Source organism: Anser cygnoides, chromosome 9 (assembly GCF_040182565.1).
Source record: "Anser cygnoides isolate HZ-2024a breed goose chromosome 9, Taihu_goose_T2T_genome, whole genome shotgun sequence".
NCBI lineage: Eukaryota > Metazoa > Chordata > Aves > Anseriformes > Anatidae > Anser > Anser cygnoides.
The window spans coordinates 16,561,313-16,587,512 of NC_089881.1; the positions used below are offsets into that span (position 1 = coordinate 16,561,313).

At 65.0% G+C, this 26,200-nt stretch overlaps 3 protein-coding genes across 12 annotated transcripts; 2 read left to right on the top strand and 1 right to left on the bottom strand.

The window, feature by feature from the left end:
- The first annotated feature begins 91 nt into the window (after positions 1-91).
- LOC136791465 (ice-structuring glycoprotein-like) lies at positions 92-5,210 on the top strand. The gene is made up of 3 exons (XM_067002529.1): positions 92-1,958; positions 2,384-4,974; positions 5,202-5,210. The coding sequence occupies exons 1-3, from the start codon at positions 1,910-1,912 to the stop codon at positions 5,208-5,210; spliced, it is 2,649 nt and encodes an 882-aa protein (XP_066858630.1). The 5' UTR covers positions 92-1,909.
- MUC4 (mucin 4, cell surface associated) lies at positions 5,031-15,631 on the top strand. 3 transcript variants are annotated; one of them, XM_067002061.1, is made up of 26 exons: positions 5,038-5,887; positions 6,548-6,687; positions 6,933-7,097; positions 7,181-7,336; positions 7,561-7,691; positions 8,010-8,098; positions 8,224-8,610; positions 8,716-8,835; positions 9,033-9,235; positions 9,919-9,997; positions 10,172-10,342; positions 10,524-10,625; positions 10,832-11,068; positions 11,372-11,506; positions 11,639-11,817; positions 11,900-12,083; positions 12,160-12,258; positions 12,451-12,633; positions 12,715-12,788; positions 13,052-13,116; positions 13,350-13,546; positions 13,751-13,919; positions 14,005-14,175; positions 14,777-14,814; positions 14,954-15,051; positions 15,247-15,631. In XM_067002061.1, the coding sequence occupies exons 1-26, from the start codon at positions 5,224-5,226 to the stop codon at positions 15,301-15,303; spliced, it is 4,293 nt and encodes a 1,430-aa protein (XP_066858162.1). In that variant the 5' UTR covers positions 5,038-5,223; the 3' UTR covers positions 15,304-15,631. The 3 variants fall into 3 exon arrangements, with proteins under 3 accessions (XP_066858163.1, XP_066858162.1, XP_047932843.2); XM_048076886.2 differs by having other exon boundaries at positions 5,039-5,887; positions 11,924-12,083; XM_067002062.1 differs by lacking the exons at positions 12,451-12,633; positions 12,715-12,788; positions 14,005-14,175; ... (1 more) ...; positions 14,954-15,051; positions 15,247-15,631 and having other exon boundaries at positions 5,031-5,887; positions 13,751-13,887.
- A 123-nt stretch (positions 15,632-15,754) lies between these two features.
- Positions 15,755-26,154, bottom strand: LOC106044813 (mucin-4-like). Of its 8 annotated transcripts, XM_067002060.1 has the most exons (13): positions 26,018-26,154; positions 20,402-24,580; positions 19,763-19,813; positions 19,384-19,523; positions 19,034-19,198; positions 18,570-18,725; positions 18,189-18,319; positions 18,001-18,089; positions 17,483-17,662; positions 17,176-17,328; positions 16,685-16,918; positions 16,375-16,413; positions 15,755-16,258 (listed from the first exon to the last, which is right to left on the bottom strand). In XM_067002060.1, the coding sequence occupies exons 1-13, from the start codon at positions 26,076-26,078 to the stop codon at positions 16,206-16,208; spliced, it is 5,631 nt and encodes a 1,876-aa protein (XP_066858161.1). In that variant the 5' UTR covers positions 26,079-26,154; the 3' UTR covers positions 15,755-16,205. The 8 variants fall into 8 exon arrangements, with proteins under 8 accessions (XP_066858161.1, XP_066858155.1, XP_066858159.1 ...); XM_067002054.1 differs by lacking the exon at positions 26,018-26,154 and having other exon boundaries at positions 16,375-16,410; positions 19,763-22,316; XM_067002058.1 differs by lacking the exon at positions 26,018-26,154 and having other exon boundaries at positions 16,375-16,410; positions 16,799-16,918; positions 19,763-22,310.
- Positions 26,155-26,200: the final 46 nt, after the last annotated feature.

A 26,200-nucleotide genomic window follows, 5' to 3' on the forward strand; every position in this document is an offset into this window, starting at 1 on the left:
TCCCTGCCAGCGCACGGGGACCGGGGTGTCCCTGAGCCCCCCGCAGAGGGATGCCGCGCGTTCCCAGGAGGGATGCAGCCATGCTCCCGTGGCACCCCGCAAGGGGACCCCCGCGGCACGACCCCGGTTCCCCCCCTTTCCCCTCCCCGCGGCTCCAGCCGCCCCCGCGCCCCGCAGCAGATGTGCCGGGAGCCTGCTCGTGACTCATGCCCGGGCAGGGAGCGGCGAGCCCTGCGTCGCCCCCACCCACGCGAGGGGCGTTGTGCAACCGGGTGGCACCGCCAAGCCGCAGCCAGGTGCCGGGGAGGTGGGTGGGGGGCTGGCACCCCACAAGCCGGGGTGCCGGTGTTAATCCACCCCTAGCATGTGTTGGACCCCCCCCCCCCCTCTAGCTGGGTTCCCCCAAGTTCCACCTCGCGCCAAGGGGGGGACCTTGGTGGCCAAGCCCTCCGGGGTGCTGGAGCACCTGAATGCGCAGGGGGGGTGGATGCGGTGGTCCCTGGGGTGTCCTCTGCCCCGTGTGCGTGCAGAGGTGGTGGAGAAGTCCCCGTGAGCCACCCCGCTACGGCCACGGGTCCCTGGCACCCGCTGCTCCCCAGGGGACAGGCAGGTTTGGTGGTGCTGCTGGGGGGACACCTGTGTACAGGCAGCTGGGGCTCTCCCGTGCCTCAGTTTCCCCACCCAGAGCTGTCACGACATGTCATCGACATGGGATGGGTGTCGATGAAGCGAGGGAGGCGCAACGCCTTAACCAACTTGTTTTTTCCCCCCCCTTTAAAAAATCCCGGAGCTGGAATAGGCCCTGAGAGGGAGGAAGCAAGCGTTTCTTTACCTTAACGACTCCTGCCAGGTCCAGGGGGGCCGTTGCACGCCAGGGTGAGTCTCGCCATCCTTCCCCTGGTTTAAGGTGACCTGCGAGCCAGGGGACGGCCCAGCCCATGTTAGAACAACCCCCCCGGCACGGATCTGCGTGGGTGTTTGCAATGGGATGCACTCCGATGGGCAGATAAACCCCCCCCACGCAAGGACTCCATTAAGGTCATCAGCCCTGAACGCAACGCCCCGCGCCTTCGGGGGCAAAGTTGGGGTGCCCCGTGCGCTGCCCCCATCCCCAGAGAGCCCCCCTAATAGCCAGGGTCCCTTTTGGGCAGCTGGGCTTATGCAGCATCCGGGACTGGATTTTTTTTTGGGGGGGGCTGCATGAGAAGGGATCGCCCCCGAGCAGCAAAGCATCAGTGCGCTGGGGTAGGGCACGGCCATGGGTGTCGGGCAGGGGTGGGATGAGCACCACCGGGTCTCTGCGTGGCCGGGGGGGGCGATGCCATGCCCCCGGGATGGGGAAGGGTTAAGCAGCGCCGGACCCCGAGGCGGTGGGAGCTGCTCCCTTCCTTGTTCCTCCTTGGCGGCGAGCCCACGGGTGCCAGGGGTTATCGGCTGCCCGGTCAAGCGTGGCCAGGACGTGGCAGCAAACGGGGAGGGGTGGGTGCCGGGCTGGGGGGGAGCACCCCCTCCCAGCAGTGCTGGGGACCCCAGCCCCTCTCACCATCCCGTGTCCTCTTACAGCCCACCAGCTAGCCCCCAGCAGTTATCGACCCTACAGATGCCCCCACCCTTGGGGTGTCAACCATGGGGTCGGTCTAGGTAAGATCCCAAAGCCTCCCCATGGCTAAAGCAAGGACTAGGAGTGTCCCCCAGCACCAGCACGTCCCCAGGGCTGGGACACGGCCACCCCCTAAGGAATGGGGAGCTGTCGGTGCCCCGGGGCAGGGCGCGTGGCGCTGGTGGCAGCGGGAGGAGGGCTGGCACGGGGCAGTGCTCGCCGGCGGGGCCGCCCCGCTGCATCACTCCCCTCGGACACCGGGAGCCACGGGAGGTGCCAGCGACGCCGGGAGCCTGCTGCTGCCGCACCATGGGGTGCCGGTGGCCGCTCTGGAGCTGGGGGCTCTGGGTGCTGCTGGGTAAGTGCCGGGGTGGCCGATCCCACCTGGGTTACGGGTGACGGGCTGTGACGGTGCCGGCCGCTCTGCGTGTCCACAGCGGGGGCGCGGGACAGGCTCTGGGGTCAGGTCGCTGGAGCCATGAACGGTGGCATCCAGCAGTCCCAAAACTGACCCCAGTTTCCAAGTGTGCAGTGCTGGTGCAAGGCGTTCACACTCCATCGGCTCGCAGATCAGGTGGGGGATTTGTGCAAGGGGAAGGCACGAGCGCCGGGTGTCCGCCTCGCTCTTGGTGTTTGTCCAGCTGCGGTGCCGGGGCTGCTCTTGGTGGCACGGGGACACCTTCTTGAAGCAGCCAGGCACAGTGGGGAGGAGGGATGGGAACCACGATGCAGCAAAGGGCTGGCGTGCCCGTCCTGCCCTCGCTCACCTGCAAACCCTGCCAGGGGCTGCAGGAGCAGAGCCGGGCAGCATCTCCCGTGCGGCCGATAGCGCCGAGCTGCCTCCGGACGTGTCACCCACCGTGGCCAGGCTGGGCATGTGCCAGGTGTCCCCCAGCAGCGCAGCCAGTCCGCCGGAGCAGCCCTCTGTCCCCGGGGACAGTTCAGGTAACGCCACTCGGAGCAGGTCCCTGCCTGCCGGGGAGCTCGTCCCGGCACTGCCGAGCGCGACGCACACGCCGCCGGGCGCAGGTAGGAGCGCCTTGTCCCTCCTCGCGGGTGATGTAGGGACGGAGGTGACGGCAGCACAGGTCCCCACGAGCTCCAGCAAGGAGGAGGAGGAGCCCCCCGGCACAGCAGCTCTCTCTGAAGGGTTGGCAGCACGGGATATTCCCCAGGCAGGGGCTGGGTTTTCCTCCCCGAACCCTGCTGGCCATCCGCCCAGTGTCCCTCCAGCTCCTGCCACCCCTCAGCTGCTGTCCCCTGTGCCAGCAGGGCACGCGGTGGCTCTCACCGGCGGTGGGCCAGCCACAGCCATGTTGTCCCCAGCTCCATCTGTCCCCACTGAGAAGGGGACAGGCAGAACAGTGCCATCAGGCAGCAGCACTGCCCCTCAGCAGGCTCCGGAGGTGTTCAGGGGGCTGGAGAACATTGCTGGAGAGCCAAAACCGGGAACAGCCGCCCCTGTAGAGCAAAGGACCGTGCCCAAAGCACTTACAGGTGGTGCCAGTACGCTGACGGGTCACGTCCCAGCACCAGGCGGAGGTTTGTCTCCACCAGTGGCACTTGTCCTTGCTGCTCAACCGGTGCTGGGGACAAAAGCATCTTCCTCAGCCACAAGCAAAGCGACCGATGCCAGTGAGTTGGCGCAGCCCTACAGCGCTGTCACCGCAGAGGGGACGCTGGGGACAGCGTGGACCACCGTGCCATCCCGTGTCGAACACAGCACAGGGACAGCACCCCCTGCCATCAGCAAGAGTCCCACTGAGCCATACGCAACCACCGCGCTCCCGTCCCAAAAGGCCACACCAGAGCTGGACACGGCCACCTCTCCTCCTGCCACTGCAGCCAGCATCTCGCCGGCCTCCCCCGGGGACACGGGCCACTCCGTGGAGCCACCAGCAGCCCTGGCTGGCCGTGTCACCGACCCCACCATGTCAGCAGCCACCGGGGCTCCTCTCCATGCAGCCACAGAAGGATCCAGGACCCCACTGCCTGCAGTCCCCCCAGAAGCATCCTCAGCAGCGGTCACCTTTCCTCCTGCCACTGCTGCTGTCAGCGAGGCTGCGGAGCCAGGGACACCAGCCCCTGGCACTGCTGGAGCTGGGCTGCTTGGATCCAACCCTGCCACCCGTCCCCGTGCCACCACACCGTCCCTGGGACCACCAGCCATGGCACTGGATGTCACCGCCACAGCGCACGGCCCCACCGCGCCGCTTCCAGCCCTGGGAAATGCTGGGCTGGTGGCCGCTGGTGCTGGAGCCACAACGGGCACTGCCGCCCTGCACAGCGAGGCCACCCCCATGCAGCTGGACGCGGGGCAGGTCCCCAGCACGGCCCCTGCTGTGTCACTCCCTGGTGGTGGCCTCTCCCCTGGGTCCTCCTCTGCAGTCCCCAGGACCACCACGGCACAGGCGGATGGGGACAGATCCCCTCCGGCCAGCCCCAGCGTGGGCACGTCCTTGTCCCTCACGGATGGAGCAAAGCCGACGTCTTCCCTCCAAGGGTATGGCACCGGGACCCAGCCAGCTGCCCTCATTAGCAAAACTCCAATTAGTGAAGCAGGGCTGGGGACAGCATCACCAGCCAGCAGCGACACTACTGCGATGGCATGGGATGGCAGCTCCAGTGCCACCCCAGCTGCTTCAGGGGTACCCAGGACACTCAGCACCACTAAGGTACCGTGGGCAAGCATCCCGTGGGACAGCAGTGCCACTGCAGGGGTGGCAGTGGGGGTGTCCCCATCCAGCAGCCCCCCAGAGGTGGCATCAGGCACCTCCCCGCTGTCCCCAGCCACCCTGCTGCCAGCGCTGGGTGCCCCTACTGCCCGTCCCGATGGCAGCACCGCCGGGCGAGCAGTGGGGACGGTGTCCCCGGGTGTGGGCTCCGACCCATCGGGGACAGCTCCCAGCCATGTCATCGTCACCACCGGGCCACCACCAGAGCCATCCACCCCAGGGACCGACGTCCCCAAAACCGAGCTGCCGCCGAGCTTTCCCCTCCTGGTCCCCAGAGGCAGTCGCTCGGCCCCGTCGGCCACAGCAGAGCCCAGCCCAGCTCCGGACACAGCCGTGCCCCTCGGCACCACCGCTGGCAGCCAGGATCCCCCACCTGTAACAGCTCAGCCTGCCCAAACCACAGCCACCGAGGGAGCCGGGGGCAGGTCCCGGCCAGCAGGAGACGGCAGCACCACGCAGGCAGCGCCAGGCTCGACCCCGTATGAAAGTCCTGCAGGGGATGCCCTGACAGCTACGCCCAGCGGTGGGAACACCTCCGTGGGGACAACTCCATCGGTGTCACCCCCAACCAGAGCCAGCAGCACTGCTCAGCCTGGCACGGCCACGCGGGAGCACAGCTACAGCACTGCTCAGCCAACGGTGGGCAGGGGCACGGACACATCCCTGGGCACCTCGGGGGACGGGGCTGTGGGGCTGCCCCACACTCTGCCCACCCCTGCGGCTGGGGGTGCCGAGCCAGGCACCATCAGGGCCACCCCAGTGTCACCCTATGCACCGGGCAGCCAAAACCCTGTGGCAGGGGCAGGCACGGTGTCACCCACAGCGCCGGAGCCGGTCACAGCACCATCCCCTGTCCTCGGCCACAGCACGGCTGAGCCAGATGTGAGCATGTCCCCTCCCGTGCTTGGGGACACCAGTCCGGCGGTGGTGGCATCCTCTGTGACACCCAGCACCGGTGCCACCGGTCCGGCAGCAGGAAGAAGCGATGCTGGTCTCAGCACGGTCACAGCACCCTCCTCCACTGCCTCCAGCACCACCTCCGCTCTGTACAGCCCCCGTGTCCCCCCTGGGCCACCCAGCGAGGCCACCAGCAGCACCCATGGCCCAGCTGCTGAGGACAAGCCCTCTGTCGGGGCGTCCTCGCTGGGCACTGCCAGCACGTATACATGGGAAGCCACAGCCACATCCTGGACAGCCCCCGTCCCCTCCAGTGACACCGAAACGTCAGCTGGCTCCCCCAGCAGGGACACCCCCGTGGTGACCGGGCACACCACATCTGCCATGGCCAAGGCCACCGGCAGCACCCCGTCCCCCTCTGTCACCCACGATGTCCCCACCGCCCCGGGCAGGGTGACGAGCCACGATGCCAGCCCTGCGTTTGCTGCCATGCCCAGCCTGGCCGGAGGGACCCCGCCAGCAGCCACCAGCCCCACTGGGGCAGCTCCTGCTTTGGGGACACAGAGGGGACCGGCCACCGCACCGAGGACGCCTGCTCACACCACTGCCAGCCACGGACACCAGCTGTCTGAGCCCCAGCCCAGCCACGGGCTCGGTAAGTCGATTTTCTTCCTCCTTAAGACGATGAAGAGGAGGGGGCTGTGGGCTGGCACAGCACCGTGGTCACAGTAGGAAGAGCCCCAAAGCCCTGGGGGGTTCGTCCCCATCCATGCATCCCGAGCTCCCCGCTCACCACTGCAGGGTCCAAACCCTGCACCCCTTCCCCATCCCAGCTCTCCTTCTTTTTGTGTTTTTTTTTGCCTTAACTTTTACAGCTGAAGCAAGTGGAATCACCAAAACACCTGCTCACAATTTTGCCCAAATCCCACCCGGGAAGCAGCGGGGTTTGTAGGGTTAAGCATCCGCAGGCACAGAGCCCCCCCGCCCCACCCGCCTTAGGACGTGCCGGGCACAGCGCGTCGGGTTCATTATTCACGGCATTCCAGCCCAAAATTGGAGGAGTCACCGAAGTGGCTCATTTCCTCCAGATGCGAGCCCTGCTTGAGTCACCCGAGACCAAATTGGGTTAAAAATCGTGACAGGATTGGGGCGGGCGGGGGCACCCCGGGGGACAGCTCTCCGGAGGAGCTCTCCTCGTCTGTCATTCCTAAAATTGCATCCCACGGCACGAGGGCATGCTTGTCTTGGCTGCGAGAAAGCTGGGGCAGAAGTTAATCGTTTCTAACCTTCTCCATTAATCTCCTGCCCGTCCCAGGCCCGGCGGTGTCCCTGTACCCGTTCGGCGCGGAGGGAGGTGACACGGAGTGCATCCAGCGGACGGTGGACTTTAATTCCCCCTTGTTCAAGCCGGAGATCGGGTTCCCCTTTGGGAAGGCGCTGCGTGACTCCCTCTACGTGAGTTTCTGTGGCCGCAGAGCGTGTAAGGGCTGTACAGCTCCATAGGAAAAAAAAAAAAAAAAACACACACACAGACACAAAAATGGAACAGAAACCTAATTTAATCTGAATGTTATTTTTTCCCAGCTTAAAATAGACATTTACTGCTTGCACATGTGCAGAGCAGGGATTAAAATCCCCCCAGGCCAGGGGGAACCACCCGGGGAGCCGGGTGCCAGCGCCTAATGGGTGATTTCGGTCAGTTTACAGACAACGGGCAAATCATTTTCCCACCCACGGACAACGTCGTCCCCTCCAACCCCAACCCGCCTGCCCGGGGATTCAGCGGCCGCGAGGCGCTGCCGACGGTGGCCGTGTTTTGGGAGGACGCAGATTTCTCGCGTGGCGTCGGCACCACCTGGTACCAGGTCGGGGCCGCCGGGGACCCGCGCCCGGAGATCCCAGTGCCCCCACCAGCCCTCACCCACCGACCCCCCCTTGCAAAAAGCAGGAGTACCCCACCCTCGGCTCTACCCGAGACCCCCTCGTCCGTGATGTGGAGGCGAAAATTGAGAAATACCTGAAAACCCCATACACAGCGAGATGGACCCTGAAGGTGACGTGGGAGAAGGCCCCAGCGTACCCGTCCCAGCAGGACGATGCTCAGGTGAGCGCAGGGCAGCCAGGTGACAAAGGGGACAGCCACCAGCGATGGGGCATGGCAGAGCCCAGCCGGATGGCGTATTTGGGGTCTCGCTTTGGTTTTGCCCAGCCCCACACCAGGGCACGATGTATTTCTAAATTTCAATCCTGCTGCATCCTCGATCTGCGCTTCGGAGAGAGGAGAGGGAGGCTCTGGGGGTGCTAACGGGGCGCTGCGGGTTCCCGCAGACCAGCACGTACCAGGCCGTCCTCTCCACCGACGGGAACCAGTCCTTCGCCCTGCTGCTGTACCAGGACGGCGGCATGAGGTGGGACTACGCCGGGCTGGCAGCCGGGAACGTGCTGATCGGCTTCTCCAGGTGCCGTGTCCCCACGTCTGTGTGTGTTTTGGGGCACCTTGTATTCCTCCACCATGCTGGGCCTCACCATCAGAGGCCTCCAGCCCAGGAGAGCCCAGCTCCCACCTCGCATAACCCCATCCCATTTAAACCCTCTCTCTGCAAACTGGCAGGAAAACCCATGGAGCCCCCCAGCCTGAAACCCTGCTGGGCTCTCTGTGCCGAGCCATCGCCCCGCCGCAGCCCTTCCCCTTCTTGCTTGGCAGGCAGCGGTGATGGGGGACATGGGAGGGAGACCCCCAACCCAACCCTAACCCCAGACCCGCTCTCTTTACACAGCGGCGATGGGTATGCCCAAAACAACGAGCTGACTCAAAAGCCACCGGCTGTTAAGTACCGACCCGACCAGCACCGCAGCTCTGGCACCGGTACGGCACCCTTGGTCCGGGGCTGGTGGGGGGACGGATGGTGTCAGGACCCCCCCCCCCCCGTGGGGTTTTGGTGGTCGCTGCAGCTCCAATGTGTGTGTGTTGTTCTCCTGTCGTCCCCCCAGACGTGCGGGGGCTGTGGCTGTACCGGCTGGACAGCCGCGGCCGGGTGAACTACCGGCTGCGGTGCCTGGCGTGGCTGCAGGCACAGCCTGCCCCGGCCACCTGGAGCACGGAGCTGCCACCCTGCCCCTGCTCGCGGCCCCAGGCCGAGCTGGACCCCCGCTATCGCCGGAGCAGAGGTGCTGAGCGTGGGGCTGAGCCCCCTCCCGCAGCCGGGGCGGCTGCCACCCCCCGGGATGTCTCAGACCCGGCAGACACCGCCATGAGGGTGCTGCGCACCGCGTCCCCCAGCCGGGCGGGTGCTGGGGTGCGGTGTGTGTACCGAGGCACGAGCTTTCTGGAGGGCTGGCAGGAGAGAGCCTGGAGCCCACCCACCCACACCACGGCCGGTAAGTGGGCACAGTGCTCCCTAAAGCACCCACAGGGTCCCCCCGTGCACCAGGTGCTCTCCAGGCGCAGCGGGGTCCCGGCACCCATCCGCCCTCCTCCCGCAGACGAGGAGCTGGAGGCGTTCGAGTGGTGCTGCCGGCGCGTGGGGAAGCCCCGGTTCTGCACCAGGTTTGCCGAGAAGAGACCGAGGACCGGCTGCGAGGGATACTTGCCGCCCACCCCCGGTGAGTCCCCAGGGTCCCTCTCCTCTGTGCCGGGGCAGGTGGCACAGCCATACGTGGTCCCTGTGCCAGGCACCCACGCTTCACAGCATCCTGATGGAGACTGCTGAGCACTGTGATTTGCCCTCTTCCATGCGATGACACTAGCATTCGTTTTCCTTCCTCCCCCCCAAAATATCTCCATCTCCTTCGGACTCCAGCCAGTGCCTTCGGGGATCCCCACATCACCACCCTGGATGGCCTCACCTACACGTTCAATGGCCTCGGGGACTTTGTCCTGCTGCAGGTCGGCGATGCCCGGAGCAGCTTCGTGCTGCAAGGGCGCACGGCCCGGACCGGCACAGCCCAGGCCACCAACTTCGTGGCCTTCGCTGCCCAGTACATCTCCAGCACCACCACCACAGTGAGTAGGAGTGACCGAGGAATCGGTTTGAGCATCTAACGGGACAGGTCCCTCGGGCAGTTTGGGTGTTGCATCTGCACGTACCTACAAGTGCTCGGGACCAGAGGAACATCCTGCCACCTCCCGTCAGCCCAGCAAGCTGCTAAGGGCAGTGGGTTGGGCTAAGACTAACGAGGCACGGCTCTGACACTTCTTGCAAGCTGTCCAGCATGGGCCTGGAGCCCTGCAGGGACACGGGCTGCTCCAGCCCTCTAGCTGCACCCCGACCACCTTTGGACATGGTAGTGCCTGTGCGTGCTCTTCCTTGCTTTGCAGAATTGCTCCCCGCACCCATTTCAGTAAGCAACATCTCCCAGCGTCACCAGAAGGAGCCCCTGAGCAGCAGGAGAGAGCCTGGAGCCCACCACCGCAGCTCTCCATGTTCCAAGGGTCAGCCAAGCAGCGGTGGCAGCCTGGATGTGCCCCGGGACGGTGGCAGCAGGGGTCATCTCCATCTTCACCCATACAACCACCCAAGCTGCATTATATTGCATTTGCTTGGGGTGACGAGCGTGCCAGCACGGCCCCCGGGCTGAATATCTCTGCTGGGGCTGGAGAAGGACGGGGTGTAGCATCACGTCCCCAGCAGGAGGTGGGGAGGGACGAGCGGAGGGGCTGATGGGGACATCCATTGCCATTTGCAGGTTGAGTGGACTTTGGGGAGCCAGGGTGACATCCAAGTCCTCCTGAACTACCAAACCATCCAGTTTTCCTACTCCCAAGGTGAGCAGGAGGTGGTGTTAAAACGTTCGGTGTGTCTGGGGGGGTTGAGGGGTGTCCCTATCCCACGGGGACCTGGCCAGGGGGATGGGGAGAGCTCCCCTTCCCGAATTCAGAGGCATCACTTCAGACCCAGGCTCACGTGGGCTCTCCCCTTGTGTTCGTATCCCCTTGCAGACATGGGTGCCGAGGTGCACTACAGCCCTGGGGTGCTGCTGGTCAACGCCTCCTCCGTCACGGCCACCTTTGACGGCACCGTCTCCATCTCCATCTCAGCCAGCGCCGGGCTCCTCAGCGTGGTGTGCAGCCTGCCGGATCGGTACCGCAACAGCACCAAGGGCCTCCTGGGTGAGGGCACTGCCAGCTGGGCCACAGCAGCCTCATTTCTCCTCCGGCATGCCTGCAGGGCCAGGGTGCAAGGTCTCCTTCACACCCCAAAGCGGGCGGCAGAGGCGGTGGGAGCGTGGTTCTGGGTGTCCCTTGGTGACACCAGAGAGGGGACCCCAATCCTGCGGTGGTGCTCCCACAGGTGTGTGGGACAACAACCCCGCAGATGACTTCCAGATGCCGAACGGAACCATCATCCCTGTGAACAGCAGCGAGGAGGAGATCTTCAGCTACGGGATGACCTGTAAGGCTGGGCTTGGGATCCACCCTGGCCATCCCCGCGCTCCAGCACCTTCTGGCCATGTTTTGGCTAGGGAGATTTGGACATTTCTCTCGGCAAGACTGGTGCCAGGGAACCCTTTGGTCTCTTCATTGCTCCATGTAAACCATCCCTGAAGAGAACAAACTTTAAAAAACTGAAGGCCCTACCCACGGTGTACTCTCTTGCAGGGGCTGTTGGAGAGCACAGCCTGTTCACCCAGCCCCTGGCCACACCGGAGAAGAACTTCACCCCCATCTTCTTGTCTCGGCTGCGGCAGGAGAACGAAAGCCAGTACCAGCGGGCAGCCTCGCAGTGCCGCGGCAGCAAGGAGTGCATCTACGACACGCTGAGCACGGGGGATGTGACTCTGGGCCTGGCCACCCAGAGCCTCGTGGAGGACTTCCAGGAGAAGAAGACGGCGCTCAGTAAGTGGAGCAGGTCCTCAGCTCCACGAGGGCATGGGCTTGGATAACGACTCCTGAGGTCCAAGGTCTTGGATTTTTCTCCACACCTGGGAGGTGCCACCAGCAGGATAGATGCCACCAAGGTCTTGAGTTGCATTGCCTGGCTGGCTGCTCTCCAGCTCTGGAGATGCCATCTAGGGGGGATTTTTGGTGGGCGGTCACAGCTACACCTGCCTGGGGTCTGTCCCCTCCTGGCCAAAAGGGACACAGAGCCAAAGGATGCCAAGGCCACACGGCAAGCACACCGGGCTGCTGTTTCCTCAGACGCCTTCCCTCCCGTCATCACCGGCGACCCGTCACTCACAGCCTTCAGGACGCAGCGGGTCACGAGGCAGTACCGAGCTGAGGGGCCGGGCGCGCTCTTTGTCCCCCACATCTCCCCGGAGCTCAACATTTCGGGTAGGGATGGGGACAGCGGGCAGCCGGGGCAGGATGGGCACCGCACAGACACCGGGCTCCAGGGGGAACCCCTCCAGGAGGACAGGGATGTGACCCCCACTGCGTGCCCACCTCCTCCTCTGGCTTCCGCAGAGAACGGCACCCTGACGTGGGAGCCCCGCGGGACGGCCCCGCTCAGCGTCACCCTGCAGGCCGTGGGCTCCCAGCACCTCGCTGCCCTCCTCCAGCTCAGCTTCACCCTCTGCAGCTGCCGCACGAGCCACGAGTGCGACTACAACGACACGGCCACCGTCAACGGCTCCTCCCTGCAGGTAACAGCATGGGGCAGCGCCACGTGCCGGGAAGCTCCTCCGGCACCATCCTCTCTGCCCATCCATCCTCGTGTCCCCTAAGCCGGTGTCCCCGTCCCCTTGGCAGCTGGCAGCCTGCAGGTGTGACGACGGCTACTCGGGTCCCTTCTGCCAGCACCCACCGGACCCTTGCGCCCAGGGGTGCTTCCCTGGGGTGGGCTGTGACCTGCTCACCGGCTGCGACCCCTGCCCGCCCGGCCTGACGGGTGACGGGAGGCACTGCTCAGGTGATGAGGGCTGGCTTTGGGGAGGAATGGGGTGCCAAAGGGCTTTGCCTGGTGCCATGCAGTGTTGTCCCCGCAGATATCGACGAGTGCGCGCAGGGGACGGCGTGTCCGGGGAACGGCACCTGCACCAACACCGTGGGCAGCTATATCTGTTCCTGCCCAGCTGGCGTGGAGGGTGAGTGATGGCATCCTGAGATGTGCTTTGGGATCTCGGCCCCAAAAAAGGCAAAAAAAAAAAAAGAGGGGAAGAAAGGCAGCGCAGCGTGGGAGCGGCGAGGATGGAGCAGTGCACTTTGAACAGTGCCTGCCCCTGAGCCGTGTGGGCACAGACTGGTGTCCCCGTGTCACCCCTGCTCCTGTCCCGCAGGCGAGGGGCCGGGCTGTGGCACAGCCTGCGGGTCCCAGTCCTGCCCCGAGGGCTTCTGCAGCAACGGGGGACGCTGCCACCTGCACCCCTCCTCCTGCACGCCCACCTGCGTGTGTCCCCCGGCCTTCACCGACCATCGCTGCCTGGTGGCAGGGGGGGACTTTCGGCCCCCAGCCAGCCCAGGTGGGTGCCTGTGCCCCGTGCCCCGTCCTGGCTCGGCCAGCCCTGGGGCACAAAAGGCACCGCTGTGGTTTTGCCCAGCAGATCTGCCCCGGAGGAGTGTGTGTCTGCGGGTCAGGGCGCTGCAAAATGCCACAGCTGGGGAAGTCAATGTCACCGTACGTAGCTGGCAGGGGACGGGGTGTCACTGTGGCTCAGGGATGGGGGAATGTCACGGCGTGGGGTGCCCGTGCCTCCTGCACCCCGTGCATCCCCTCCCATGGCATCCCAGCAGCTCCTGGGCCATGGCTGTCACCTTCCCATGTGCTCCCCACTGCCACATGCCAGGTCCCCAAGGCAGGAACGAGACCCAAGAAGCCCTTGGGGCTGGGGCACGGTGCCCACAGCCCCTCCTCTAACTCCCCCACACCCCTTGGCACAGGTCTCGGCCATCCTGGGCTCCCTGGAGGTGAAGGCTTTCCAGAGCAACACCAACATCACCCGCATGTGAGTGTCGAGCAGACGAGGCGAGGGTTGGGGCACAAGGGGCATTTCCCCCTGGGCCACCCAGGATTCTATTTATCCAGCCCCAAAACTGTTAAACCCTTGGAAATACCTTATAGTAATGAGCCCCCTCCTTTCCCTCCCTGCCCACACGTGGGGAAACTGAGGCACGGTGCATCCTGGCCGCCCTGCTCAGTGCTGGCGGGGATGCCAGCAGCCGGCTCCTCTCTCCGCAGGGCAGCTGCTGGCTTCGCCTTCGCCGTGGTGGCCGAGTTCAGCTACGGCAGCAGCAGCTCCGTGATCCGCTTCCTGAACGAGGAGCTGGTGGGGGCCATCGTCAGCGCCTTCAACGGGCGGCGGGGACAGCGAGATGTGGGCACACACCTCCTCTTTGAGCACCTGCACCTGGACAATGTCACCGACGTGGTGAAACGTGAGTGCCCCCGGCACCGTGGTGTCCCCACGGCCCATCCCCTGCCACCCGGCGTGCCCTGGGGTTTGTGGGGTGGAGGAGAGGGCTCGGTGGTGATTCCCATCCAAGGGATCCATCTCTGGGGGACCTGGGGATGCTGCCCCAAAACCCATGGACATCCCGAATTATGGGCCACACAGCCAAACCCGTGCCATCTCTCGCCAGTGACGGTAGCGGAGCTGAGGCACTACTTCTCCTGCGCTCTGTACGGCTACGAAGGCTACCAGCTGGACTACGTGGGGACCTCCGGCTTCCTCTGCATCTCCCCTTGCAAGAAGGGCTACTGCCAGCACGGCGGCCGGTGCCAGCACCTGCCCGAGGGCCCCACGTGCAGGTAGGTAGCAGTGACACCGCGGTGGAGGCCACCCCATGTGGCCGCCTCTCCCCGCAGCCAAACCTCGGCTCCGTCCCCTCCGCAGCTGCACCCCCTTCTCCATCTTCTCCCCGGCCGGTGCACGGTGCGAGCAGCTCGCCGTCAGCCTCGCCGCCTTCCTCGGCATCCTGCTGGGGGCCCTGGCTTTGCTCTGCCTCCTGCTCGCCGCCGCCTGCCTCGCCTTGCGCCTCCGCCGCCGGCACCGGGACCCCTGGGGGTGAGTGAGGGGCTCAGGGCAGCGCGGGCTGGACCCACACGGGATGGGTGCTGTGGGGTGTGAGAGCAGCAGGGAATTTTGGCTGGGCCTCAGGAAGAGGTTTGCCAGGATGAAAATGTAGTGGAAAATCCATGCTGGGGAAAAAAGGGCAAAGGGTGCTGCTGCCCTGGGGAAGGGGCTGAGCAGGGCCCAGCCCCTGCTGCAGGTACCTGGTACAATAACATCAGTGGGGTGATTTCAGCTTCCTTTTTCACCCCTGTGTCAGAAATTATTTGCATTTCTTCCTCATCCCACCCAGTGCTTAGTTACAGAAGGGCTTTCCATTTGACTTGAATTTGAATGCCATCCAAATGTTCTCCACTGAAACTCATGGTCCCATGGAAAGAGTTGGGCAGGGAAGCGTTGGCTGTCACTTGTACTTGGGGCTGGGCAAGAAATGGTGTGTGTGTGTAATAGCAGGGGCTTTTTTCCCTTAAATCCTTGTCCCATAGCCCCATCTACCCCACACTCAGTCACTGCTCCCCACGCCAGGGCCTGGGACAAGGCAGGGGCTCTCCCAGCTCCCCTGACTCGTTGTCCCCATTCTGTGCCCCTCTCCTAGGACCAAGGACACCTTCTGGAGGCCTCGGCAGTTCTCCTGTGAGCACACCCTGCAGCCCAACCCAGCCTGCCTCTGCTTTGTGCGGCAGCCGTGCCCCAGCTCGGGCACGTGCTGGGTCACTGGGGTGGCTCTGTGCCCCCCGGTGCCCCCCAGCTCTGCTCCTCTCCCCCACCCCAGCCCTGACGAAGGCAGCAGAGAGAGCAGAGAGCACCCGCTCCCACGGCTCAGGAAGGCTCTGGGAGCCGCAGCTCCAGGCCATCGACCCATCCGTCCAGGTCTGCCTGGGGTTATTGCCCCCTGCGTGGGGTGGCGCTGGCCTGGCCGGGCACCGATGTCCTTGTCCCGGGGCTCAAAGTCCATCGGAGCTGCCCTGCGGTGCCCGCTCCCAAAACATCAGGGACGTCAGGGGCTGCACTGCTACTGGGGCTCGTAGCAAAACCAGCACCGCTTGTCCCATCTCTTCTTTGCAGATAAGGATCAAGAGACCCCAGGTCAGGGCTCCAAACCAACCTGCCCTGCAGCCGTAGCCTCCCTGCAGCCTCCCCAGCAGCGAGACGTGGCCGCTCCCGGGGGTCCCGGCATCCGTGCCCGCCCGGGGCAGGGACAGCATCGGATGGGGGGCTCCGGGCACGTGCCCGCTGGGCATGGTGCATCGCATCTGGGGGCTGTGGGAGGTGCCTGTGCTGCTGGGGGGCTGCTTGGGTCAGCAAAGAGAGGGGTCTTGCCTTCTGCTGAGGACCTGCAGAAGTGACTGGGGTCATCCATGGGTGAGTCTGTCTGGTGTGCCCCTGCACGGCACAGCTGGGCCCAGGGATCATGACCCGTTATGAACAGAATAAATGTGAAATGACAGCATGCTGCTGCGTAGTGTGCGCACCCCACCTCACAGCTCCCCGAGATTGGACTGGTCGGGCCCTGGTCCCCGCTCCAAGCCTGCCCCCATCCTCCTCCTGCCTGCCCTGACAGACACCACAGTGATGCTCAGACCTTCCGACACTTTATTGAAGAGACTAGATTTAACAAGGACTACTTGTGGTTTCAGAAGAAGTGCAGATGCTCTCTCACACTCACAAATTATTATTTTTCCCCCAGCATTTCTGACCGTGGGGGTGGCCCCATGCAAGGTGACCTGAGCCCCCCCGCCAGCACGGGAGGCAGCACCAGCCCTTGCCCGGCCAGCCTCAGGCAGGGGAGCAGGGACAAGGGACACGGTGGCACTGCCTGTCCCCCTGCCACCAGCGAGGATGTGGCAGCCTGGGGGGGAAATGAGAACTTCTACGGTGAAGGTGACCACTGGCACGGGGTGACCACTGCCGGGGGGAGCGGGGACACGCAGGGGAACACGCAGGTTTGCTGGGTGTGATCGGGAGCAAAGGACTCGGAGGATCAGCCGTGGTCCAGACCGCGTTGTGGATGTGCATCCCCTGAGTTACTCGTCCTCCTCATCTGCAAAGAAGTGGTGAGAGCTCGGCCATCTCCTACCTGAGGGTCTGGGGTGAGCAGCGCCCCCCCCCCAGGGGGATTTCTGCCTCCTGGGGAGGGGGCAGCAGGACTGAGGAGTGGAGGCTGGTGGAGAGGAGCCCCCTGAGCCCGCTCACCTCTCTGCTCCTCTGAGTCGTTGTCTTCCGAGGAATCTGCTGCGGATTGCAAGAAAGACCCAGGTCAGCTCACACCGACAGCCGCTGTCACTGTGGTGTTGCCACCCCCAGCTGCCTGCCTAGGGGAGCGACTGGGTGCTGCATGGAGGGACTGGGTGCTGTATGGAGGTACTGGGTGCTGCACGGAGGGACTGGGTGCTGTATGGAGGTACTGGGTGCTGCATGGAGGAACTGGGTGCTGCACGGAGCTGCTGGGTGCTGCACGGAGCTGCTGGGTGCTGCACGGAGCAGCGGGACCCAACCTGCTTACCCTCCCCATCTGACCTGCCCAGGGCTCTTCTTGCATTAACCGGGGGTGGCTGGGACGTCCCCTGCTTTGTTGCAGAGGCTGCATCGCCCCAGCACACAGGGGCTGGGGACCCACCCATGCCAAGTGCCTGGTATCCGTCACAGCCGATCCTCGGCCTCTTCTCGCCGTAGCGGGCGCAGAGGCGGGCGCTTGCCGCCTGGTTGCAGCACCAGTCGTACAGCTTCAGCTCCTGGTCTGGGGACAAGGATTAAAGAAATCAGAAGCAGGGACTGCTGAGTGGAGAAGAGTAGGGGCAGCTGGCTCCGAGCAAGCAGGGCGCTCGCCGCAGCACAGCCCCGTGCACCCCCCAAAGTGCCAGAAGACAGGGTGGCACGGGGATTAAAACAATTTATAGGCTCCAGTTGGTGCCGTGCAGCTTGGCACGGGGATGCTTCCAGCCCACCCATGCCTTGGTTAGCAGCTCTGGGATGCCCGAGGCCGGCTGTGCTTACCACGGTATGGGGACGCCTGTCTGGAGGACCTCCAGTACCTCTCCTGCCGCCCCTCCACGAACTGCCCCCGGCTGTCGTACAGGCAGCGCACGCCGGCACCATACCGGTTGGGAGAGGCGGAGTGCAGCATGGACACGCGGGCAGACCACCAGCCTAAAACGGGGCTGCCATCAGCTTTTGGGCGCTGCAGGGGTCCCAAAGGGGATGGCGGTGTCCCCCCCCAGAGGGGACACTGAGGAGGGGACACCCAGGAGGGGACACCCAGCCACCCCGCAGGGGACACGCTGGGCACGGCGGTGCCACTTGCCTCCCCGGCTGCTCTTGAAGCGCGGGTCCTGCTGCCCTTGCTGCAGGGAGCAGGGGCAGGCGGGCAGGTCCTGGCTCCATGTCCGCGGCTCCTGCTGCTGCCCCGTCCACGCCAGGCACTTCAGGCGGTAGTTGATGCCCACGCGGCTCTCCAGCTTGTACAGCCACAGCCCACGGAGATCTGTGCAGGAGGGGAGGCACGAGATGTGACCGGGATGCCCCCAGCCCCGGGGACCCCATACACAAATGTCCCCCAATGCCAGGGAAATGGGGGGGAGCAGCACTTGACAAAGAAGAAATCCCCAGGACAGAGCCATGGCACCAAAAATTGATGTGCCAAGGGTGTTTCAGGCTCAGCCTCAAGGCACAGCAGGTGCCCAGGGGTGGCATTTTATGTGCTCGGGGTGAAATCCCACTGACAATGACCTCTCTGAGAGCCTTGCTGCACCAGCTGGATTCCACCCCCGTCCTGGGGATGTCCCCATCCCCCTGCAGAGCTTCCCAGGGCCGTGCCCCTACCTGTGTTGTATCCCCTGAACTGGTCGGGGCGATATTTGGCAGCCGGGGGTCCTTGAGTCAGGTCATCGTTGTGGTAAGAGCCATCCCCGCTGCGCAGAGGGAAGGGGGAGAGTCAGGCATCGCCCTTCCCGGCTCGGCTCAGCCAGCAGCCCCAGTGCAGCCCTGTGCTATAACACCACGCGCAGTACCTGGTGTAGCCGATGAGCACGTTCGCAGCCGGCAGCTGGCTGTAATCCCACCGCATGCCCCCGTCCTGGTACAGGAGCAGGACGTAGGACCTGAAGCCGTCGGTGGTGAGGACCGCCTGGTACGTGTTCGTCTGGGGAGAAGCATGGCAGGCGGGTAAGAAGCCGAGCAAAGCCGCTGCGTTTAAAACTAAATTTAAAATAGGGTGCGGGTCGCTGCAGGTGGTGGTGGAGAGAGGGCCTGGCGTCCTGACACGACAAATGGAGGCTGGGCGGCTTCAGGATTGACATTTTTGGCAGAAACGGCTCCTTCTGTGCAGGCACCCATGGGTGCAGCTCTCACCTTTAGCACCCGGCCACCCCCGAGCCCCGGCAGCCCCTTACCCTCCGGCTGTCGCCCCGCACGCCGTAGGCAGGTGCCTTGTCCCAGGTGACCTTCAGGGTCCAGGCTGCAGAGTAGGAGGACCTCAGGTACCGCCGGACCTTCGCCTCCACGTCGCGGATGAAGGGCGGCTTCTCCGAATTCAGGGTGAGGAACTCCTGCGGGTTTAGGGTGCGCACACATGCTTTGTCTCCCAGCAAAGCACAGGCAGCGCTGAATTTTGGGTCTCAAAGGGAGATTCATTCGTGATGCTCCGCGCTGAGACTCGTGTTTGGCTGGCAGAGCCTTTCTGCTCAGCCTCTGTGCAGGTGATGGACTCACACAGGACCAAAACCTCTTAGATCTGGCCCAGAAAATTGAAATGCCACCCGCCAGCCCCATCGGTCATACATCCCAAGGGGCATCCGCAAACGTGGATCACCTAAAGGTGCTTAACGTGGTCACGCACAAGGATGGCTTCACCCACCTGATAAAAGGTGGTGCCGGTGCCCCTGGAGAAGTCGGCGTTGTCCCAAAACACGGCGATCATGGGCACCTCCTCGTGGCCGTTGAACCCCCCGGGAGGCGGGTTGGGGTATGCGGGGATGCTGCTGTCTGAGGCTGGGAAGATGATCTGGCCATTGTCTGTAAACTGAGCACAGGGGGAGGAGATGAAATGGCCACGAAGTCGCCTCCTGCCGCAAACAGACCCTGCAAGCATCCCAACCAACCCGTGCCTGCATGAATCCCAAGCCGGGCCCCAGCTCCTGGTGTCTCCCCAAGGTTTTTGGGGGACGGCCGCCCACCCCGCAGCAAGTCAGGGCAATGCAGACTCACGTAGAGAGAGTCGCGGAGGGTTTTCCCGAACGGGAACCCAGTCTCGGGCTTGAAAAGCGGAGAGTTGAAGTCCACTCTCCTTTCCACGTACTCGCGGTCGTTTTCCCTTGGTCCATATCCATAGAGGGACACGGCTGCGACTAAAACAGAAAAACAAACAAACAAACAAAAAAACCATAGAAAAAATAATTAAAAAAAAAAACTCGATTATAGCAAAACCTTTGGTCTGTGCCAACACAAATGGCTGAAACCATTTTGCATTCAGAGACACAGGCCGGGCAGCAGGAGAACGGGGGACACCGGGACACCCTGCGCATCACCTTCCCTTGCAGGATCCCTCTCCCACCCCTCTCCCTGCCCTACCCGCTGCATCACCTACCTGTGGGGCCGGGCGGAGGGACCGGGGCAGCCGCTGCTGATCGTGGTGGAGCTGGAAGCATGGAGGATGATGCACGGGTGGCGAGAGAGGCTGCCTCATTTTTCCTTGGCCCCGGCAGGCCCTTCTTGCCCCCAGGGCTGGGAGCTGGCAGGGTTGGGCTGCAGGACACAGCTGGATGCAGGGTGGTGGGGGGAGACCCCCCCTGGGCTCCCCTGTGGCCTGGGATGGGTGCGGGGATGCTCGCCCCGCCGGCGGCAGGGACCCCATTTGCAGGGGTGGCGCTGCCCAAGGAGGGGTGCAGGGCTGGGGGCGATGAACCCCCGGCAGGTCCCGGCCCCGGGATGTTGGGCAGGGGGCTGCCAGCAGCGGGGCCAGCGGGACGAAGGACAGAGAGAGACCCCGGGCTGCCCCCCGCCAGGGGCTGAGTGGGGGTCTCCAAGGCTCCCCCAGCTCCTCCTGGTCCTACAGAGACACCGGGACGTGGTTCCCCAGGCACAGGGCCATCGGTGTCCCCTCTGCCTTCAGCCACCGAGGGTCTGGGGGGGACCACGGGGCCCCCAGGCTGGAGAGGAGGAAGGAAGGGGGCAGCCCCCCCTACGGCAGCCCCCAGCTCTCCCCGTGTCCCCGCGCCAAACTCACTTCCAGAAACCGGAGAGGAAACCGGCGGGGGGCCCGCGGCCGCCCCCGCTGCTGCATCCTCTCTCTCTGAGGCTGGAGGCAGAGCAGGGGCAGCGTTGGCGGGCGCGGGGGCACGTGGGGACTCTTCTCCCAAAGGTGCTGCCATCCCTGAGGACATTTCATATTCGGGGGACCCTGGCAGAGCGCTCCCAGCACCTGCCACCACTGCAGCCAGTGGGGAGCCCAGTGCCAAGGGGCTGCTCCCACTTGGGGTGCCGGAGGCAGAGGGGGGGCCCCCGCTGGGTGCTGGTGCTGAGCTCCCCCCCACGCCCCCAGCAGAGGCAGCCAGCAAGGGGCTGGAGGCATCCGGGGCCACCGGGACCAGGGGCTGCACCTCCCGGGGAGAGGACAGGACGGAGGGGGCCAGCACCCCTGATGTGATCTGGATGATGGCCCCTGCCCCGTCTGCTGTGCCGGCACCAGGGGCAGGTGCCCAAGGGGCCGAGGCTCCCGTTTCTCCTCCGGCCAGCTGCACCACATTGGTTTGGCTCAGGTTTGCATCAGAGAGCCCGAGGTCGGCGCCGCTCTGGATGCCGGGGGCAGGCACAGGGGTCTCCTCGTTGCCTTGGGGGCCAGCAGCCTCCGGGTCTGGGCTCAGTCCTACACCAGCTCCACCAGCTCCAGGACCTCCTGCTCCCTCAGCAGCTCCACCGCTTGTCGGGGCTGAAGAAGATCCCTCGGGAGATGGGGAGGGAGATGCAGAGTGCAGCACGGCTCCCGTTCCTCCACCAGAGGCTCCGGCTGCTCCGTCCAGGTCCTGGGACACCCCCGGGGACTCCCCATTTCCAGCCCCAGCCCCTTCGCCCCCACCTCCTCCTGCAGGAGGATGGGCGCCAGGACCAGCACCCAGGGCAGGCTGCACAGCACTGGGAGCAGCGTCCACTCCTCCCAGGGCACCTGGGCTGGCTGAATCCAAAACAGAGGGTGCTGTGAGCGTGTCCCCGGGAGAGGCAGGACCGGGCAGGGACACGGCACCAGGCAGTAGATCCGTCCCAGCCTCCATCCCAGCGCCAGGAGAGGAGCTCAGGGATGGCTCAGACCCAGTCCCACTGCCTCCCAGCGCCTGCCCCTCTGTTCCTGGCACCCCCAGGTCTGCGCCAGGCTGGACCCCGAGGGTGGGCGATGGGGGTCCCACGGGTCCATGCGATGCTGAGCCGGGGGCATCCAGTGCTGAACTGAAGCCTGTGCCTGGTCCCTCAGCCCCAGGGAGAGCTGCTCCCGTGGGAGCACCACCTGCCATCCCCCACGGCTGTGACCCCACAAGGAATGGGGATATGGGGGCTCCCTGGGCAGCACCGAGGTTGGGGTTTGCTGCCGTCTCTGCCCCATCACTGGTCCCAAACGCAGCTCCAGACGCAGCAACAGGAGGTGGGAAAGCAACACCAGGGGCTTGGCTTGGTCCCAGTCCTTCAGCCCCCGAGAGGTCGGGCTCCAGCCCCACGTAGCCAGGAGCCATGGGACCAGGCGGGGACACTTCTGCCGGTGCCGGGGCTGCTCCAGCTCCATCCCCAGGAGCTGCAGCAGGGGACAGCTCGGTGCTGGGCAGGGCTCCTGCTGGGGCTGCCGGCAGCTCTGTGGTGTCAGCGGGACCCTGCTGAGCACTGCTGGACAAAGAGCTGGTGTCCGTGTAGGGACTTCTGCTCCCTGGGTTTGCTGCCTCTGCCATATCGCCTGCGCTCTTGGTCCCCTGCGCCGTGGCGAGCTCTGGGCCGGTTTCGCTGTCCGGAGAGCCCTGGGACAGGCGGTCAGGGCCAGGGGCTGCTGCTGGCATGGGGGCTGCTGCTGCACCGTTCTCCGAAGTGGAAGATATTGGAAGTGTGTCACCGGGAGAGGCAGGACCGGGCAGGGACACAGCACCAGGCAATAGATGTGTCCCAGCCTCCATCCCAGCACCAGGAGAGGAGCTCAGGGATGGCTCAGACCCAGTCCTGCTGCCTCCCAGCACCTGACCCTCTGCTCCCGGCACCCCCAGGTCTGCACCGGGCTGGACCCCGAGGGTGGGCGATGGGGGTCCCACAGATCCATGTGATGCTGAGCCGGGGGCATCCAGTGTCGAACTGAAGCCTGTGCCTGGTCCCTCAGCCCCAGGGAGAGCTGCTCCTGTGGGAGCACCAGCTGCCATCCCCCACGGCTGTGACCCCACAAGGAATGGGGATATGGGGGCTCCCTGGGCAGCACCGAGGTCGGGGCTTGCTGCCATCTCTGCCCCATTGCTGGTCCCAAACACAGCTCCAGACGCAGCAACAGGAGGTGGGAAAGCAGCGCTGGGAGCACCGGGGGCTTGACTGGGCAGGGGTCCTGGTCCTTCAGCCCCTGAGAGGTCGGGCTCCAGCCCCACATGGCCGGGAGCCATGGGACCAGGCGGGGACACTTCTTCTGGTGCCGGGGCTGTTCCTGCTCCGTCCCCAGGAGCTGCAGCAGGGGACAGCTCGGTGCTGGGCAGGGCTCCTGCCGGGGCTGCCGGCAGCTCTGCGGTGTCAGCGGGACCCTGCTGAGCGCTGCTGGACGAAGAGCTGGTGTCACCCTGGGTGCCTGCGTAAGGACTGCTGTCCCCTGTGCCCCCTGCCTGTGCCGTGTCCGCTGTGTCCCCCTGAGCAGGCCCTGCCAGGCCATTAGGTCCAGAAGAAGCCAGGCTGGCAGCATCCAGAGCTGAATTCGGGACGGTGCCAGCTCCATCTGCTCCCTCAGGAGCAGCGGCTGCTGTCCCCCATGGCTGTGACCCCCCAGGGGACAGCGAGGCAGGCGCTCCTGGGGCAGCACCGAGGTCGGGGTTCGCTGTTGTCTCTGCCCCATCACCAGCTGCAGCCCCTGGGGGTGGGAAAGCAGCCCCGGGAGCACTGGGGGTGTCCGTGGGGGACGGCAGAGCGGCAGCAAGCTGCGGTTGCCGTTCTCCAGTGGGGCTGTGCCATGGGGCAGGCTGCAGGGAAGGCTCGGCCGGACCCACAGCCCCCGTGGGCAGGGGCAGCGTGATGGATGGGGCTGGGGCATCCGTGTCGCTCTGTGCATCCGTGGGGGCCCTGGAGGCCAGAAGCAAGGTGGCCGTGTCCCCTCGCTCCCCAGGTGCCTCGGGGGCTGCAGGAGCTGGGACTGAGCCGGGGCTGGCCGGTGACACCGCTGGGGCTCCCTGCACATCTCCATCCCCGCCTCCGGCCGGTCCTGGTGAGGTGGCCGGGCTCAGCCCTGCCTGTCCAGCGAGGAGGGAGGTCTGCCCTGGGTTTTCCGCTGCTCCCGACACTGTCCCATTCTCTGGAGCCAGATGGGATGAATCAGTTGTGCCAACAGCACCATTTACTGCATCTCCCGCATTGCCAGACCCCAGAGCTGGCCCCGGGGTGACACCCACGGTCCCACTCAGCACCTCGTCCCACCGTGTCGTGAGCAGCCCCCCAGCCCCGGGGCTGGGGATCGAGGAGGGGGCACTGCCTTCTCCTTGGCTGTCCCCAGGCAGGGTGACACCTTCCTCCGCAGCTCCTGTGGCCGTGGCCTGCCCTTGGCTCAGCAGTGCGGTGACATGGGGACCCAGGGGGCTGCTGGTTGTCGGCTCTGCCCCCGTGGCTGCTGGAGGCAGGGTGGCAGGGAGGGATGTGGCATCAGCCGTGGGCTCCAAGTCCGCTCCTTCCCTTGTCACGGACGCGAGGATGTCCTTGCTCATGTCTGCAAACAGAGGGGTGGCCCCGGGGGGTGCAGCAGGAGCGGCCGCCGTTACATCAAGCTCTGCGCTGGGGGTGAAAGCAGGCTGGGGGGTGAAAACCAAGGCGGCAGCCGAAACCGTCTGGTTTCCCTGGGACGCATTAAGAGACGTGGCCACGTCCGTCACCGCCTGGGGCTCTCCGCTGGGAGCCTGTGTTGCTGCGCTGGGGCTGAGCCCAGCCTCAGCATCGCTCCCCGCAGCCGGAGCACTGGTTGGAGCGCTGGTCGTGGTCACCAAATCTGCCTTGGCCCCGGAGGGGAAGGACGGGCTGGCCGGGCGTCCCGCGAGGATGCTCTCGGTTGTCTCAGTATCAGCCACGGCGGTGCTCGTCCCCGCGGCGCCCAGCGGCAGGGCGCCCCGTGCCTCGCTCGGCGCCGCGGTGGGAGAAGCTGTGTGGGCACCAAACGGCCCCTCCGTGGTCACAGGGACGGCGACGGCGGCCCCGAGCCCTGCAGGGAGCACGGAGCAGGGCGTTACGGGGGGGGACGGGGCCAGCGGCCCCCTGCTCCTTGGGTGGGAGCACAGGGGACGGTGGGACAGCGGGGCAGGGGTGACACAAAGCAGGCAGGGCTGCAGGCATCCGTGTGCCTGCACAAAGGGGAATTTTCCTCCTTTGTTTTGCTCCTTCATGGCGTGGGACAGAGCTCTGCAGTCTTAGGGAAGCCCCTTAGTGCTCTCTGCCTCGCTGCAGAGACACCCCTGGGCGCAGCTTTGCGTTTTTTTAATCTTTTGGGTGTCTGAGAGACATTTAAATATGTTTTACCCAAAGCTCTTTGGCAGAGAGGGCATCCACGGTTTGGTGAAACGTTTGCTGGCTGCAAATGGCTTCTGGCCCACTGCAGCCCCCCTTTCTCTGCCAAAACCCTGCCCCGCACCCAGGCCCTTATCTGCAGGGGGTGGATGGAGACCCCCCCCAACCCCAGGAGCCTCTCCCCAGCCCCAAAGCTGCAGGAGGGGCCGAGCAGCCGCCCATCAGGGCAGACACCAGCCCCGTGCTGAGGTCCCACCCAGCCCTATTTTTAGGACAGGGGTGCAACCGCCGGAGGGATGGAGCAGCAGCCCGGAGGATCTGCTGACACTTGGCTCCGGGCGGCTGCAATTAGGGGAGACCTAATCAGCACCCTGCGGGTGAGACTGGGCGTTCAGCCCGCTCCCGGCCCTGGTGCTCCTGTTCGGCAGGTTCCCCCCGCGAGGCCGCCGGCCCCCCAGCAGCAGAGGGGCCTCCCAGGCTCGGTGGCGTGCCGAGAGCTGCGTGCCACAGCAATGACCGCTGCCTCCTGCCCCAGTCCTGGGGTACCCCCCCCCAGCTCTCCTTCCTCCGGGCTGCTTCCTCCCCTTCCCCTTCCTGCCCCGCTCCCGTCTTCGCCTGATGAATTAAGGTGTTTGCAGCAACCCCCCTCCCTTCCCTATCGGCCAGAGGAGATGAGCCGCTTCCCTTCTCAGCTCGGGGAAAACAGTGAGTCACCCGAGTCCCCGAGTCAGGTTATTTTGGCACTCTGCACCCTAATAAATCCATGTTTTATCTTAATTCTTGCGCATAGAGCAGGAAATGCCGTGCACCCTGCGGCGCCCGAGCGGGGATGCTCGTGCAAGAGGAGCCTTAGCATGGAGCTGGGCTGTGGGCGAGGTGGAGCAGCCCTGGTGCACCCCCAGTGCCTGCCTTTGGTGTCCTTGCTGCGGGGGGACCTGGCTGCACCCAACCTTGTGGGGCCATGCCTGCCCCCTAAAACACTTCCCTAGTTTTTTGGTTGTGAAGGACTGCAAGCACTTGTCCTAGGAAAAGCTTCCAATGAAGCCAGGAGGAAAAAAAACATCTCATCCATACCCCCTGGGGCAGATTGCGCCGGGGATTTGCAAGGACTGGGGTAGCAGAATATGGGACATACCATGCAGAATCCATAGGCAGCATCCCACGAAGGCTGGAAGCGTCCATCCCCTGGTCCCCATGCTGCTGGAGCACCGGGAAGCTGGAAGGGAGGCGAGAGCAGCAAGGTGCAGCCCTGGCCCTGCTCTCCTGCTGGAGCTGGAGTCCCACAGGTGCAATCTTGCTCCCAGTCCCTCCTATTTAT

What these genes read in the sequence shown, in the direction of transcription:
- LOC136791465 (XM_067002529.1), top strand. Translation starts at nt 1,910, where the DNA reads ATGGGGTGCCGGTGGCCGCTCTGGAGCTGGGGGCTCTGGGTGCTGCTG. An exon ending in GGGGCTCTGGGTGCTGCTGG is followed by an intron (nt 1,959 to 2,383) that starts GTAAGTGCCGGG and finishes AAACCCTGCCAG; the next exon opens with GGGCTGCAGGAGCAGAGCCG.
- MUC4 (XM_067002061.1), top strand. Translation starts at nt 5,224, where the DNA reads ATGTCCCCTCCCGTGCTTGGGGACACCAGTCCGGCGGTGGTGGCATCC. An exon ending in CCCAGCAGGACGATGCTCAG is followed by an intron (nt 7,337 to 7,560) that starts GTGAGCGCAGGG and finishes GGGTTCCCGCAG; the next exon opens with ACCAGCACGTACCAGGCCGT. An exon ending in ACCCACCCACACCACGGCCG is followed by an intron (nt 8,611 to 8,715) that starts GTAAGTGGGCAC and finishes CTCCTCCCGCAG; the next exon opens with ACGAGGAGCTGGAGGCGTTC.
- LOC106044813 (XM_067002060.1), bottom strand. Translation starts at nt 26,078, where the DNA reads ATGGGGACCAGGGGATGGACGCTTCCAGCCTTCGTGGGATGCTGCCTA. An exon ending in CTGCCTATGGATTCTGCATG is followed by an intron (nt 24,581 to 26,017) that starts GTATGTCCCATA and finishes TGCTCCCTGCAG; the next exon opens with GGCTCGGGGCCGCCGTCGCC. An exon ending in CTTCAAGAGCAGCCGGGGAG is followed by an intron (nt 17,329 to 17,482) that starts GCAAGTGGCACC and finishes GCCCCGTTTTAG; the next exon opens with GCTGGTGGTCTGCCCGCGTG.